The sequence below is a fragment of the Triticum urartu genome, chromosome 4 (assembly GCF_003073215.2).
Source record: "Triticum urartu cultivar G1812 chromosome 4, Tu2.1, whole genome shotgun sequence".
Classification (NCBI taxonomy): domain Eukaryota; kingdom Viridiplantae; phylum Streptophyta; class Magnoliopsida; order Poales; family Poaceae; genus Triticum; species Triticum urartu.
Genome location: NC_053025.1, coordinates 374,657,503 through 374,674,511, shown reverse-complemented (window position 1 = coordinate 374,674,511; position 17,009 = coordinate 374,657,503). Strand labels below are relative to the sequence as shown.

At 44.7% G+C, this 17,009-nt stretch overlaps 1 protein-coding gene across 2 annotated transcripts; it reads left to right on the top strand.

Annotated features, from left to right (window-relative positions):
• The first annotated feature begins 414 nt into the window (after window positions 1-414).
• LOC125551698 (RNA helicase aquarius) lies at window positions 415-12,839 on the top strand. Of its 2 annotated transcripts, XM_048714990.1 has the most exons (15): window positions 415-919; window positions 1,034-1,126; window positions 1,851-1,913; window positions 2,185-2,271; window positions 2,349-2,501; window positions 2,582-2,739; window positions 5,307-5,541; window positions 6,378-6,488; window positions 7,311-8,369; window positions 8,452-8,715; window positions 9,612-9,797; window positions 10,290-11,441; window positions 11,535-11,885; window positions 12,004-12,413; window positions 12,505-12,839. In XM_048714990.1, the coding sequence occupies exons 1-14, from the start codon at window positions 515-517 to the stop codon at window positions 12,391-12,393; spliced, it is 4,707 nt and encodes a 1,568-aa protein (XP_048570947.1). In that variant the 5' UTR covers window positions 415-514; the 3' UTR covers window positions 12,394-12,413; window positions 12,505-12,839. The 2 variants fall into 2 exon arrangements, with proteins under 2 accessions (XP_048570947.1, XP_048570946.1); XM_048714989.1 differs by having other exon boundaries at window positions 12,004-12,839.
• Window positions 12,840-17,009: the final 4,170 nt, after the last annotated feature.

The following is a 17,009-nucleotide window of genomic DNA, read 5'->3' as shown; positions in this document are numbered from 1 at the left end:
GCGTGGCGCGGGAGGGCGCGACGGGGCGTGGGCGCGGCGCGGGGCGCAGGGTGCGAGCAGGCGAGGGGCGCGGCGCGCGCCGGCCTGCAGGCCGCGACGAGGGCACAGGCACGGGCTGGGGCTGGTGCGGGGCGCGGAGCAGCGGGTGCGGCGGCCGCGAGCGGGCGCGGCACGCGGCGGTGGCACAGACAGGTGCGGGGCGGAGCGGGCGAGCTCGGCAGCGGCGGCTACAACGGCGGAGCTAGAGCGCAAGCTCGCGTGCGGTTGAGGCATGTGGACGAGGCGGACATTTTAAGGTAGCGGTGCGTTGGGCGCCTCCAACTTAACCCGTCGGTCGGTCCGTTTTGCCATCCATTATCATCCAAAACGGACATAATCTGGACAAAACGGATGTTGGTTTGTGGTCGTGTGGAAGTTGGCCTTAGGCCTTCTCAAATCTCTCTCTCACCCATACCCTCCTTCCGCAGTCCGCACCAACCTGTCACAGAAACCCTAAACCTCGCAAACTGCGGCCATGCCGAAGGTCTACGGCACCGGCGTCTTCGAGTTCCGGCACCCCCGCGCCGCCGAGTACCCGCTCCCCGCCGAAGTCTCCACCTCAGCGGCACCTGACAAGCCCCCCGCCTCCACTGGCGTCTCCATCACACTCCTCGACATCCAGCGCGACCGCCTCACCCGCGCTGCCGCGGAGCACTGGGGCTCGCCAGCAGCCGCCGCCGCCTTCGATGCTGACCTCGTAAGGGAGATCTACGCCACTGAGCTCCGTGTGGAGGGCCGCGGTCGCAAGACGGTCCCGCTTCACCGTGTCATGATCCTGGAGGTCAGCCAGTACCTCGAGAACTACCTTTGGCCGCACTTCGATCCAGATGACGCGTCCTTTGAGCACGTCATGTCCATGATCCTCATGGTGAACGAAAAGGTCCCCCCCCCCCCCCCCCCCCCCCCCCCTCACATACACTCGAATTTACCAATCAATGGTAGCTTATTTCTCTGCTATTTGTAGGGTCTGACATGGTTTGGATTTTGTGTGCAGTTTCGAGAGAATGTGGCGGTATGGACATCCTTCCATGCACGGAAGGACGCGTTCAAAGGCTTCCTATGGCGCGTTCTCAAGCTGAAGGAAGAGGCGTGTTCAATTTGATGCACTTGCCACTCAATTTTTTTGATACACTTGTCCATTTGCTCACTATGCTTTGCCTATGAATGTATTTCTAGTAAAACAGAGCCTCTGTAGGCTGGAGAAGCATAATTAGCAAAACAATGAAATTTGGTTTCTCTTTGTGTCTCTACTTTCAGTAGTTTTTGGTGGAACTTTTTCAACAAAGGCGGTTTTGGTCTATGTTCAGCAGATTGCTCTGGGCGAGATTTTGTTAGGACGAGCTTAGTGGTTGGTAGCAACCAGTAGAGGTAGTCATAGGCTCAGTGGGACCAAACTTGCATTTTGTGTGCTGCAACTACCAGAATTGTGTTTGATTTATGAGATTTACTGAGTAGTCACTGGCCAGAATGTATTTTCTCAGTGTTCTTGGGAATGTGGAATATCCTGACAAAACATGAGAAGTTAGTAGTATGGAATGATGTGTTTGTCCCCTGAGCACCTGTTAATTGTGGACTGAAGTTTTTCCTGATGCTTGGTGTTGATTTTTTGTAGATTCAATGTAAACCATGCGTTGATTGATCTCTGTATCCGTTTACTTACTTTTTTCCATACTTCTGCTTACTGTGAGGCAAACAGTTTTATTGCCTATTCAGTTCCATGCTGAATCTTATGTTTATGTTTTTTCAAATGAACAAATGGATATCTTCCCACATTTTTGCTGAATTTTGTCTTGTCCTTATGTTGTCTGCAGGATAGGGATGTTAGTATGGCAGAGAAGACAAACTACCTCTTGTTTATGATAAACGCATTTCAGGTATTTACTACACGCTCACATGTAGATGCCTCTACGAAAATGAAGGGAAATTAGCATTATCTTTCAAATACCATAATGTGGGTTGCTATGTTGTTTGACATGTATTTCTTCACAACTTTCTATCAAATTGTTATATATGCACTGGTTGTTTAAGGTTATGAATCCCTGCTCTAATGACTTCAAAGTTGGCTGTGTGGAGGCTGCTCATTTATGTACTGTTGTTTAATTTGCGCATGCTCTCCATGCCCCCTTAACTCATGCTTTACTGCAGAGTTTGGAGGATGAAATTGTCCGGGAAACTATACTCCAGGTGGTAAGCTTAAAGTTGTGGCATACTCTTTCTTTTGGACGACTTCAGGTAATTCAAAGTTTTTCTCCCCTCAGACTAGCTTGTTTGTGCTTCTCATAGTTCCTTATTGTTTCAAACATCTACAGATGGAGCTTTGCCTTAATCCTGAATTGATTAAGAAGTGGACAAAAATTAAAAGAAAAGAAGCAAAGGAAGGAAAAAAGGCTGGGAAAACTGGTAATTCTTCAGAAATGCTTGAGAATAAATTCCTTAGGAACCTAATGGAAGAATTCCTGGAGGTACACCTTGAAAATTGTTCCAATTTAATAGTGTTTCTACATATGGATTGTGCTTAACCCTCACCATGAAACTTCTGTAGGTTCTTGATTCAAAGGTCATATTATCTAGTCAAGATGGTGGAGAAGAATCTGTCTTTAATGAATCACTTAGTGGGCAGGTTGATGATTCTAGTGTCTTGTATTGTGAAAGATTCATGGAATTTCTGATTGATATGTTGAGCCAGCTTCCTACGAGAAGGTAGTATGCGTACACTTTTGTCACTGGTAGCATCAAGCTGCATCTTTGACTAGTATATGCGAGCAAATTGCACTCTAGGTTATTCAACATTTCAAGTGTGTTCCACTTAAATCAAAGAACCTGGGAACTCAACATCCTTCTTCACTTGGTCTGATTGATTCAGGTCAGACTTGCAGGTCCTTATGAAACATAGCATCTATGTTAAGGACTAAGGTGCAATCTACTCCCTCCGTTCGGCATTACTTGTCACAAAAATGAATAAAAATGGATGTATCTACAACTAAAATACATCTAGATACATTCATTTTTTGGACAAGTAATTCCGAACGGAGGGAGTATGTGTTAGAGGCCTAGGGAGTTTCATCTCTCAAGTTACTAAATTTAAACGGTGTCCCATTTGAGTTAGACTCAGGTGCAATTTATTTCAGAATAACTGTCTCTCTCCTTTGACAATACAGATTTCAAAGCCCCCTTGCATATGAAATAAAGTCATACACATAAGTTGTTATGATTCTTTCCACCACGAGCATTTGTAACTCCAGATATTTTACTGTTGTCTATGGTGTTAATCTTCCTGTTGTTCTTTGTCCATGTATTGTGACAACTAGAGATCATTTTTGTGATTTGCTAGTCGTGCTTGCTCTTTTCATATCCATGAAACTGTTATAGACTACAGTACAGTTCAGCTGTTTTGATTAGATAAGATTTAACTGTCACCTTTTGGTTTCATACTCGAGATACAATTGCATTACTTATTTGATTAGATCTCACTAAGAGGTGCTTTTCTTGGTTTGCCAAGATTGTTTGGTAAGTGGTTGTTTGGATAGCAGGCGGGATATGGAAAACGAGTTTGTAGCAGGGTTTTAGCAAAATCAGTTTTACTAATTGATTTCTGGATTACCGATTTACACAATAACATGTTTGGGTTTGGAAAAGGGTAAAACTGGCTTGTATATTTCCTTGTTTGGATAGATAACAATTAGCTTCCTTCTGTGACCTTCTCTCTCTTACCCCCTCCGGTCCTTTTTAGTCTCATATAAGTTTTGTCCGAAGTCAAAGTATCTCTATTTTGACCGAACTTGTATAAAAAAGTATCAACATTCACAATGCCAAATCAATATTGTTAGATTCATTATGAAGTGTAGTTTCATAGTATATATATTTGGTATTGCAGATGTCGATATTTTTTAATATAAATTTGGTCAAAGTTTACAAAGTTTGACTTGACACAAATCTAATACGCGGAGTAAAAAGGACCGGAGGGAGTACTAACCCCAAATTTGGCCATTGCTGATGGCTTCGCAAGCTCCACTTGCGATTCTTCTTCTGTAGTTTGTTCTCAGCCTGTAGACGCCGGTGCACTCCTCCCCTTTCTTTGCGATGCCGGTGCACTCCTCCGGATGGGTCAGCCTCGACGAGTTCGCGCGCAGAGGCTTCCCTGGTCGCCCATAGGCTCTGCACAAGGAGAGCTGCTGCTCGCGTTCATCCCGCAGTCTGCCGCCCCTCGGCGCTTGCCGTACAGGAGCGTCCCTCGTCGGCCCGCATAGGCTCTGCTTGGGGAGCTGCTCGCCTGCTCCTCGAGTCCATCCCGCAGGTCGACCGCCCCTTGACGCTGGCTGTCCAGGAGCATCCCTTGTCGGCCCCGCATAGGATCTGCGCGGGTAGAACTGCTCCTCGAGTTCATCCTGCAGGTCCGCCGCCCCTTGATGCCGGACGTCCAGAGCATCCCTCTCGGCACCACATAGGTTCTGCTCGGGTCGAGCTCATTCGCAGGTCCGCCGCCCCTCGACGCTGGCCATCCAGGCGCATCCGTACCTGGAAGCGCAGATCTCAAGGGAGTGCTTGATGCCGGCCACCCTGACGGCGGCCATGTCGAGGCTGGAGGTGAGCGGCAAAGAACGCAAAACTGGCGCCACGAAGCTGTTGGGAAACGAGCAGTCGGAGGGGGAAGCAGTTACGATCATGTATATAGCGATCACGATTTTGGAAAAATGGATAATATTCGATTTCCCACAAACCTGAAATCCAGGGTTTTGGAGAACCAAGTTTCCTATATACGTGGATTAGTGATCATAGGCAAACAAGATTTTATTCTGTTGAACCGTTTTCCTGGTTTATATAAAACATATTCTGTACAATGCCTAAGTCTCTTAATTGGGAGATTCATGCATGTGCATCTGGACAAGGAAATAATAGTTAGAAGTTCTCTCTCTAGTCTCTCTCTTCTCTCATCCATGCCTTGGAGCCTTGAGGCGTGGCATGGGGGAAGAGCTCCAAGTCCTGCCAAGCAAGGGCAGGTGGCCCCTTGGTCGTTGCACCCTTTTTTAACCATGCACATGACATAAACATGTTCTCATTTGTATTTCTTTTACATTCTTGTGAAGGTACTTCCTTTCTTTATCTAGCAACATCTAACTGCATTCATAAAGTGAAACATCTTGGTTCTGTTAAACCTTGCTGGCAACTGACAGTGTTAGCCAAATTTTATTTTTCCATGTATAATGTATTCTGTATGTAGTATTGTAATTATGTATATATGTTCTCCATTAATGTTGTTTAATATGCAGATTTCTAAGGCCACTTATCGCTGATGTTGCTGTTGTTGCCAAGTGCCACTTAAGCATGCTTTATGCTCATGAAAAGGGGCGTCTTTTTGCACAATTGGTGGACTTACTTCAGTTCTACGAAGGCTTTGAGATTAATGATCATTCTGGGACACAGCTTAGTGATGATGATGTCTTGCAGGCTCACTATTCTCGTTTCCAAGCTTTTCAGCTGCTAGCATTCAAACAAGTGCCTAAGGTGTCTGCCTTATTATTTATGCTGTTACAAATTCTTTACACTGATTTCCTTGATAATACTCCCTCCATCCAAAATGCAAGACTTATTTGTTGTGTCCTAAGTCAAACTTTTTAAAGTCTGACCGAGATTGTAGAAATAAATATTGATATCTATAATACCAAATAAATACACTGAGAGTATATTTCAGGATGTATCTATTAGTATTGGTTTGGTATTATAGATGCTGATTTTTTTTTCTACACACTTGGTCCAACATATTAGAACTGCTAGCTCTAGCTACGATACCAATTGTTAGAATCACTAGCTTTTCTCTAGCTCTCACCCAGGACTCTCTAAAGAGATGTGCTTCACACACACACACAAAGAGCTACTACTAGTGGGAAGCTTTATTAGATATCTCAACTGCTACTAGCTCTCACCCAGGACTCTCATTCTGTAGAGGCTGTAGGGACAGGGTTACAGCGACCGGCCTGCTACAGCAACCAACATTGCTACAGTGGTACAGCTCATATCTAGTTCACCTATTGCACAACTCGTACCCAAGTAGATGACAACTCATATATAGTTAGGGATAACTATTGAGTGATGACATATGCCATGACATCATATTCTTCTTGGCTAAGGTTTCATGATGTCCCTCAACATCCAACTCAATTTGACTTTTTCCTTCTCATGCATGCATTTCTTTGGTATATGACAAGATTAGTTCTAATACAAATAAAAAGGTTTCACTTATGACAAACATAAGACTACATTTTGGGTAGGGGTGGCCGGTGGGTACTAGTTATTACTGAAGGCAAATAGTATAATTTCTCTTCATTTGTCAATTGATGCAGTTGCGAGACCTTGCCTTGTGTAATATTGGTTCAATCCATAAGCGTGCTGATTTAACAAAGAAGCTGCTTGTCTTGTCAGATATGGAACTGCAAGATCTGGTTTGCAATAAGGTGAGCAATTTATATGTTCATTTCATTTCTCTGTGCTTCTTGTTTCTTTAAAAATAACCACCAGATTGTGACTGTTAGTTGTAAATATTATCTGGGTATTATTCCCTTCAAATACATTACCATGTACTCCCTCCGTCCCATAATATAAGAGCGTTTTTGACGCTAGTGTAGTGTCAAAAATGCTCTTATATTATGGGACGGAGGGAATACAATGCAAGGTGCTTAATAAAATAGACTTTTTTTTTCTTAAGCACCAGTGCTTATTTCTATAGCAGAGGTGCCTAATTAAGCATCTGCCCTCTACAAATAAGCACCGGTGCTTAAACAAAAACCGGTCTATTTTTGCAAGCACCTCTCCAAGCACCTTGCACTGTAGATGGTTTTAAGCTGGATATATTTCCTCTTTTGCTATTTGTCACTGAAGGTCTATTTTTTGGGTTGTGCTGTTCAGTGTTAACGCGAAAGTTCTGATGGAATGCATGCATACCTACAAGACCACTGCTCGGATAAAAGGACAAAACATCTTTATACATGTTCCTCATCATTCGTTACAGATTAAATGGCAACTGCAGTCAAGTAAACGTAATGTAAATAACACGTAGATCAGAGAAGTCATCGTCATGGCAGCAACCATTACCTTGTTTGCATGCACTACTAAATGACATAGTAAAATGTGGATGCTTGCATATATTTAGCTTTAAAAAGTAAAAAACACTCCGTAGTTCCTTTATTTCTCATTGCTTATCAGTGCTAGACTTGGACATGTTATGCGTACAAAGTTGGAAAACAGTCATTTGATGTACTAATATCTTCTATAAACAGCTTAAAATAATTTCAGAGAAGGATCCATGGACTGAAAGGCGTGATTTCCTTATCGAGGTCCTAGTTGCTTTTTTCGAGAAGCGTCAATCCCAGAAAGATGCAGTTAATGCACTTCCTCTTTATCCAAATGAACAGATCATGTGGGATGAGAGCCTTGTTCCTAGCATCAATTATTCTGGAGAAGGCTGTCTTGCCCTCCCAAAACTCAATCTTCAATTTCTGACACTTCATGATTATTTGCTGAGGAATTTTAATCTCTTTCGTCTTGAATCAACATATGAAATTCGCGAAGATATTCAGGAAGCTGTTCCTCATCTACATGCTTACATCAACAATGAGGGGGACACTTCCTTTCGTGGATGGTCCAGGATGGCTGTTCCAATCAAAGAATTTAGGATCACACAAGTGAAGCAACCAAACATTGGAGAGGTTAAGCCTTCTGCTGTAACTGCTGATGTTACTTTTAGCATATCAAGCTACAGACCACAGATAAAATCTGAGTGGGATGCTCTGAAAGAGCATGATGTGTTATTTTTGTTGTCAATCTGCCCATCTTTTGAACCTCTTAGCCCTGAGGAGGCTGCAAAATCAACTGTGTCTGAAAGGTTAGGATTGCAATATGTACGTGGTTGTGAGGTGATTGAAATCCGTGATGAGGAAGGGGGACTCATGAATGACTATACAGGAAGGGTAAAGAGGGATGAGTGGAAATCTCCAAAGGGTGAGATTCGTACAGTTAAAATTGCCTTAGATACAGCACAGTATCACATTGATGCTACTGAGTTAGCAGAGAAGGGTGCAGAAAATGTTTATGGGACATTTAATATTATAATGAGAAGGAAACCCAAGGAAAATAATTTCAAAGCTATCCTAGAATCCATACGTGATCTAATGAATGAAACATGTGTAGTTCCTGAATGGTTGCATAACATATTCTTGGGTTACGGAAATCCTTCTGCCGCACAGTGGATAAATATGCCTGATCTTCTGGAAACTATAGATTTTAAGGACACTTTTCTTGATGCTAGCCACGTTGTGCAAAGCTTTCCAGCTTTCCAGGTAATTACTGTAATCCAATTCTTGTTATCTCGAGGTGGACGTTCGTTTCTATCTATTTGGTCTAACTCAACATTATTTGAAGGTCACATTCATCAATACTGATGGTACAGAAAACATGCATCCAAGCCCTCCCTTTAGGATCAAGTTGTCCAAGAAAATGAGGGAAATAAGTCATGCTCTACCCGGCAATGTAAATGCCTCTGATACTGCAAGCAAGAACAACATGGTTAATGATGAAGGGTCTCAGAAAGAAAAACTAAGGGTGGAGACTTACATTCCTGCTGACCCAGTGCCATATCCTCAAGATAAACCTAACCAGAACTCAGTGAGGTTTACACCCACTCAGGTACTTTTTAGGTCCTCAACTAAAACTTTTTTATCTGAATACTGCAGGATAGGATGATACTTAAGCTAAACCATCATTTCCGGTGGTGCATATCCTTGAAACAGAACATACCAGGATACCTTAAAAGCATTTCTTGTGAGAAATACAGTATCTTTAGCCCTTATCACATGCACGCACCTCGTAGAAACAAATTGAACATTGTAGATATATGGTCACTGGGGGAGAACATTTTTTGTACGTGCCACTTAGTACAACATGACAAGGTGTCATTCAAGGCAAGAGTTTGCAGGCGATCCGCATAAAGATTTTGGCGAGTGCATATGACAAGATTATGGGGGAGAGAGTAGATACACAAGGATTAGGGAGAGAATGTTAGGATAGCCCTTTTAGGATATTTTGGTCTGACTTAGTAGTTGAGGAAGATTAGATAAGGTGAGCTGTAATAGCTGTAGTTTCCAGATCTTGTTAGGTATGAGCTGTCTAGGTTTGCTACGGTAGCACTGACCTAACACCTCTATATAAGAAGATGCTATATGTAGAATAATGAAGCTTGTAGTGCATCAACAATAGAGATGGCTTTGGCTGTGTGAGGCAGCAAACCACAGAAACAGCTTGTGTACTTGTGCATGTTGTGAGAAACAACAGAGAGAAGAGAGAGAGAGAAGGCGAGTCATTCAGCTCCAACAGAGAGGGAGAAGGAGAAGGAGGGAGAGGGGGAGGGGTGTGAAACATATCTCAGGAAGGGGTTTGATGGATAGCGATCCGTCGACAAGAATCACTTAAATTAATAAGGTTTTGTAACTACGAATTGCAGAAAGCGGCACAGCCAATGACACTCCAACAGCTGCTTTGAAGATAAATGAATATCTGATTTGACTTCAAATTTTGATTTGTAGGTCGGCGCTATAATATCTGGTATTCAACCTGGGTTGACGATGGTTGTTGGTCCTCCTGGAACGGGGAAAACAGATACAGCTGTGCAGATATTAAATGTTCTATATCATAACTGTCCTTCACAAAGAACACTTATTATAACCCATTCGAATCAAGCTTTGAATGATTTGTTCGAGAAGATAATGCAGGTATTGCCACTGCACCAAATATTGTCTCAACTCTTGTCATATATTTGTACTTTTGTAGAGATAGTGTGAAACAGTGGTTGTTTTATCTGAAAATGATGTTCTTTAATATGGATGAGTTACTAGCTATCGGTGCTGCAATGTATGACTGGAAATTACTTGAGTAGCCATCACTTTGAAGTGCAAGATTCTAATTTTGTACCTTGCTATAGAACACATGTTGTATCAACTGAGTTTGAATAGAAGAACAGATATCATCTCTTGGTCCTTGAGGGCTTCTAGATGAAACGATTATGTATGCCTCATGTCGATGCAGTGTTGTGCTACTGTTGATTCTTGACTTATTCCAAGTGTTCTGACTGCTGGAGTTTGAGTTACACTTCATGATGATGAATGTATCAAATATACGTATCAAAACATATAGGGTGCTCTGTGTACTTGTTTTGCTGCATGTTTATTTTTCCTCTGATTGTCTGATGTAAACTCTTTCTTCAGAGGGATGTGCCTGCTAGGTACCTTCTTCGTCTTGGTCAGGGTGAGCAAGAACTGGCAACTGATCTTGATTTTAGCCGTCAAGGTCGTGTAAATGCTATGCTGGTTCGGCGACTAGAGCTGCTTGGTGAAGTTGCAAAACTGGCAAGATCCCTTCATCTTCCTGAAGATGTGAGCTACACATGTGAAAATGCTGCATATTTTTGGTTATTACATGTTTATGCCCGCTGGGAACAATTCTTGGCCGCCTGTGTGCCAAATAAGGAGAATCCCTCTTTTGTTAAAGACCGTTTTCCATTTTCTGAGTTCTTTTTGGATACCCCACAGCCTGTGTTTACTGGTGAGTCCTTTGAGAAAGATATGCATGCAGCCAAAGGATGTTTCAAACATCTTTCTACGATATTCCAAGAGCTGGAAGAGTGCAGGGCTTTTGAGTTACTGAAGTCAACAGCTGAGCGAGCAAACTATCTAATGACTAAACAAGCTAAGATTGTTGCCATGACTTGTACTCATGCAGCATTGAAGAGAAGAGACTTTCTTCAATTGGGTTTCAAATATGACAATTTACTGATGGAAGAAAGTGCACAGATATTGGAGATAGAGACTTTTATACCAACTCTCCTGCAACGGCAGGAAGATGGCTATGCTCGTCTCAAACGCTGCATCTTAATTGGTGATCACCATCAGTTACCCCCTGTCGTGAAGAACATGGCTTTTCAGAAGTACAGCCACATGGACCAGAGTCTCTTCACAAGGTTTGTTCGCCTTGGTGTCCCTTATATTGAACTCAATGCTCAGGGTCGTGCCAGACCTAGTATTGCTCAGCTTTATAATTGGAGATACAGAGAACTGGGAGATCTGCCTTATGTACATGAGGAAGCTATATTCCATAAAGCTAATTCTGGGTTCTCTTATGAGTATCAGCTGGTTGATGTTCCTGATTATCGTGGCAGAGGCGAGTCTGCTCCTTCTCCTTGGTTCTACCAGAATGAAGGGGAGGCTGAGTATATTGTTAGTGTCTATATTTACATGCGTCTGATTGGATACCCTGCCAATAAGATTTCAATATTAACCACTTACAATGGTCAGAAGCTTCTTATTCGTGATGTTATCAGCAGACGATGCAAGCCATGGAATATTGAGCCACCTTGCAAGGTAAGTTAGAACAAACCAGAATTTTCCAATCAAATATTTGATCATTTTGCAGCTATTTTGTGCTGAAACTTAACTTGAATATGTATTATTTAGGTTACTACGGTGGACAAATTCCAGGGTCAACAAAATGATTTTATTTTATTGTCTCTTGTCCGGACCCGATTTGTGGGTCATCTTCGTGATGTCAGAAGGCTTATTGTGGCAATGTCCCGTGCTCGTTTGGGTTTGTATGTGTTCTGCCGCCGTTCTCTGTTTGAACAGTGCTATGAACTGCAGCCAACATTCCAGCTTCTACTCCAAAGGCCCGATAAGCTTGCCTTGAATCTTGAAGAGTGCACTCCGTCTACAGAGCGACCTTTGGGAGAAGCTGGAAATATTCATTATATTACTGATGTTGAAGATATTGGACACTTGGTGAACTTCAGACTGGAACATCTTCGCCAGGTACTTTAGTACTACTACATTCTCTAGTAGAGCCTTTGCTTGGTAAAATTTAATTATGCGGCATATATTTGGCACATTTAAAAACTGACATCCCAACGTCCATATTTCTCTGCAACAGATGCAATCCATGCAATATTATGCACCCCATGCAAATGCTGATGCAGCCCCTCCTGAAACTGGCAATGGTGATATTGTTTTGGATAATGCGAAGGATGGCACAGAGAAAGAAAATGGTGAGGCAACTGATGCTGTGAACAATGATAAGATGGAGGAAGATACTGTTGAGTCAAAAGATGATATGGTGCAGGAAGTAAACAAGATGGATGAAGGTAATGTGACTATAGAAGACAAGATGGGGGAAGAAAGTGCTGATGAGGCTAAGGACAAGATGGTGGAAACTACTGCTGAAGTGGCTATTGAGAACAACATAGTGGAAGTAAATGCCAGTGTGGCCAAGGACAAGATGGACGAAGAAAATGCCGTGTCAAAGGGCGTGGAGCAAGATTGACCTGATATAATCGTTGGCTGGTTGGAACAGTGACCCTACCTTCATTTTTATGCATGGACTTTGTCTGCTTCAAATATTTGATTTGGGCAACTGGGTGGTGTTGTCTCACAGGGTAACAACGGAAGTTGCTAAAGGCCGAACGAAGGCATGCAAAAACGTATGGTCCTGTCAAAAGAACATGCCTCCATATGCCACCTGTTTGAACCTTGATCAGGTTATATGCAGGAGGCATGTACTACAAGCTTCTGCAATGATAACTTCTCCAATTCGAACATAATATTTCAGAGGACAGCTGGAACATTGGTGTTGTGCAATTTTTGTGCATTAGATTTATGTATTGTAATTTGAGCGATAATGTTAGTACGTATAAGTCACTCAAGGCGTGGAAATAGACAAGCTTGAACCCGACTTTTATAACTACCCAGTTATGAGGCAACGTTTGATCAGTCTGAAGCAGGTCGGTCACCATGCTGAGTCCATGCGCTGACCTCAGGTCTAGGACACAGAAAACATGTAGAACTAGACACACGAAACATGTAGAACTAGAGATTAACAGATGACCAGTCGTTGCGTCTCATGGTTGGGTTTGTCCGATCTAACAACCATGTGAGTCCGGCCTCATATGCCATATCTTATCAGGTCCACGTAATCCGGCTAGCATCCAATGCTACCTGGCTAGTGAGACTAAGCCATCCTATGTGTTGCATGCCGGTCTAGTTTGACGTGAGTCCACACATGTCGGCTAACATCCAATGTTACATGACTAGTGAGACTAAGCCATCCTATGTGTTGCATGCCGGTCTAGTTCCATGTGAGTCCACACATGTCTTTCCGATTAGAGACTATTAAGAACGTATCATACAATGTAAGATCTCACGCACAAGTTTGGTACTTGCCAACATGCATCATTGGTGTTGTTCAATGACTATTTGATTAAACATATTAGGAAATATCATTATACATGATTGTTTCTAAAGCATATCTCTAACAAAATGGACATGACGAGACTATTTGATTAAACATATTAGGAAATATCATTATACATGATTGTCTCTAAAGCATATCTCCAACAAAGTGGACGTGACGAGAGAGAGAGGGAGAGGGAGAGGGAGAGGGAGGACGTTTGTATTGGGGAATGTAGTAATTCAAAAAAAATATTCTACGATCACGCAAGATCTATTTAGGAGATGCATAGCAACGAGACGGGAGAGTGTGTCTATGTACCCTCGTAGACCGAAAGCGGAAGCGTTTAGTGACACGGTTGATGTAGTCGAACATCTTCACGATCCAACCGATCCAAGTACCGAACATACGACACCTTTGTGTTCAGCACACGTTCAGCACGATGACGTCCCTCGAGCTATTGATCCAGTAGAGGGTTGAGGGAGAGTTCCGTCAGCACGACAGCGTGGCGACGGTGTTGGTGATGTGATCCGCGCAGGGCTTCGCCTAAGCACTACGACAATATGACCGAGGTGGTAACTGTGGAGGGGGCACCGCACACGGCTAAGAAACAATTGTTGTCCTTTGGGGTGCCCCTGACCACGTATATAAAGGAGGGGGAGGAGGAGGCCGGCGGCCAAGGAGGGCAAGGGGGAAGTCCAACTAGGATTCCCAATCCTAGTTGGATTCCCTTTCCTATTCCAAGAGGGGGAAGGAGGGAATGAGAGGGAAAGGGAAAGGAAAGAGGGGGCTGCGCCCCCTCCCCCTAGTCCAATACGGACTGCCTTGGGGGGGGCACCTTGTGGCCTGCCTCTCCTACTCCCTCATGGCCCATCAGGGCCCATAACTTCCCCGGGGGTTCCGGTAACCCCTCGGTTCCCCGATAAATATCCAAAACGCCCCGAAACCTTTTCGGTGTTCGAATACCTTCGTCCAATATATCAATTTTTATATCTCGACCATTTCGAGACTCCTCGTCATGTCCGTGATCTCACCCGAGACTCCGAACAAACTTCAGTCACCAAAACAGATAACTCATAATACAAATCCTCATTGAACGTTAAGCGTGCGGACCCTACGGGTTCGAGAACTATGTAGACATGACCGAGACATATCTCCGGCCAATAACGGATAGCAGAACCTGGATGCTCATATTGGCTCCTACATATTCTACGTAGATCTTTATCGGTCAAACCGCATAACAACATACGTTATTCCCTTTGTCATCGGTATGTTACTTGCCCGAGATTCGATCGTCGGTATCATCATACGTAGTTCAATCTCGTTACCGGCAAGTCTCTTTACTCGTTCCGTAATGCAGCATCCCGTAACTAACTCATTAGTCATATTTCTTGCAAGGCTTATAGTGATGTGCATTACCGAGAGGGCCCAGAGATACCTCTCTGATACATGTTCAGCTCGGTGACGTCCCACGGACTCACGATCCAGTAGAGCTTCGAGGGAGAGTTCCGTCAGCACGACGGCGTGATGACGGTGTTGATGAAGCTACTGATGCAGGGCTTCGCCTAAGCACCGCTTCGATTGATAGAGGCGAGGGTCCCGATCTTTTGATGAGATGATAACTATCGATTTGGTGGAGACGACTTTCACGATCCGACTACAAACGTGCACGACGTTGCGCCTTAGCAATCGCTAAACCAATCACCTGAGGTTACTGACGATGCCGGAAGCACGGCCAGCCTGATCACAAAGGTCTATTCCTGCAAGCAATTGAAGAACGAGCAAGAATATGATAAAGCAATCTGAATATTGTGAATATATATGAAGTATTGATAATGGTGAGGATCCGTAAGCGGTCTTGGTCTGGTCGTTGGACACAAACGAAGTACACGAAGTTGCAATGGCTAACTTTTAACTAAACAAATCCCCCGTCTAAACGATGCCTTAACGGCTATATTTATAGGGAAAAGAGAGGGGATTTTGTCCATCCTTGGCAAGGTGGGACTAAAACACCTCCTAAGTCGTTTCCCCTACAATATGGACTCTAAAAATAGATTACATGTGCCTGGCCCAAAATAAGGTGGCGCAACACCAATAATAAGCTATGGACGAAATTTATGGAAGGCCATCTTGTATATTTCGTCCATCTTCTTGTATGTCATCATGGTGGCTTCAAAGTCCGGAAATCTCCACTTGAACCTCCGTTCTTGTTTTCTTTGCACGCACCTTCATCTCCGTGCTTGACCATGCTCCAATGTTCAACCTTCTTGTCCGTGCTAGGCCCTTCAATAGCAAGCAACACAAATGTATCTAAGTTAGGCGGCATCATATTCTCATGAACACTAGAAACATTATCAAGAAACAAAAGTACCTGATAATTTAATTGGCGTATATGAGCTCTAGCAACTATTCCAAGAGGTAAAATAGCAGGGGATACGGGTGTAACTGTGGTAGCCATGTCCTCATCAACGACATGACCGAGGTGGATTATGGTGAAGGTGTCGGATTTCGGGTTCCGACAGACCCTTGAGGTTCGAACACTGGGGTGCGCGCGGAGATTTCGCCTTCTACCTACCTGCACCCCTCCGCCTCGCTAAGATCTAAGCTATGGAAAGAACATCACAAGAGACACAGGGTTTATACTGGTTCGGGCCACCGTTGTGGTGTAATACCCTACTCCAGTGTGTGGTGTGGTGGATTGCCTCTTGGGCTGATGATGATGAGCAATACAAGGAAGAACAACCTCGCGAGGGTCTGTTCTTGGCTGGGGCGACGAACTGCTAGGAGGAGTTCAGTCACCCTTCTCTCTCTCTCTTCTCGATTGCGATCTGATCTCCCCTACCTTGTGGGTGGCTAGTCCTATTTATAGGCAAAGGCCCTGGGCCTCTTCCCAAATATTGAGCGGGAAGGGCGCCAATAATTGGCCACTTTGAAGGGGAACATCTGGTACACTTATCCTGACTAAAGTTGGTCCTCGCCTGCCAAAGGCTCTGGTGGTGATGCTGGCTTGGGCTCCACAATGACTTCCTCCCTGCCGTTGGACTGGTCTTGGTCTCGTTGCACCGAAACGGGTGCCTTTGCTTATGCTCTCGCCTGCGCTTGCTCCCTTTGCACCAAAGAGGAAAGAAGGACACTGCGCGGGCTGGCGCCTGCCTGGCACCCTTGGTCGTCATGGCTTGCGTCACGGGCACCTCGTGAGGTACCGCGCCTTGATCTCTCCGCCTCCTCGCGAGCCAGCCTGATGAGGCCGTGCCTGAGGAAGCTCCGTGTCGTCCGCCCCGCGAGGCTTGGCCCCTCGCGAGGGTCTTGGGTCTGTGTTGATGAAGATGGGCCGTGCTGGGCCCCCCTTTCAGCCACGCCGCAGGCCGCAGGCAGGCAAGTCCGGGGACCCCCGTTCCCAGAACGCCGACGGTAGCCCCCGGGCCCAAGGCGCGCCCGGACTTGGCCGTGCAGGGAGGCGAAAGGGCAAGAGTGAAGCGCCGCGGGCCCTAACAGCCTGCGGCCTTAGGCGCCGCATGGCGGTTGATTGGACGTGGGCGTCTCCACTTCCCCACGGCGCCTCGGCAACTGCACGGATTGGACAAGTCCCTGCATGCAAAGCGGATCATGATTACCTGCGATCGTGGAGGTCGGCGGTTGGCCTTTGCCGGCCATAAGTACGGAACGACGCGCACCCTTCCAGTCCATCCCTTCTTGCTTCTCCTTCTTCCCGG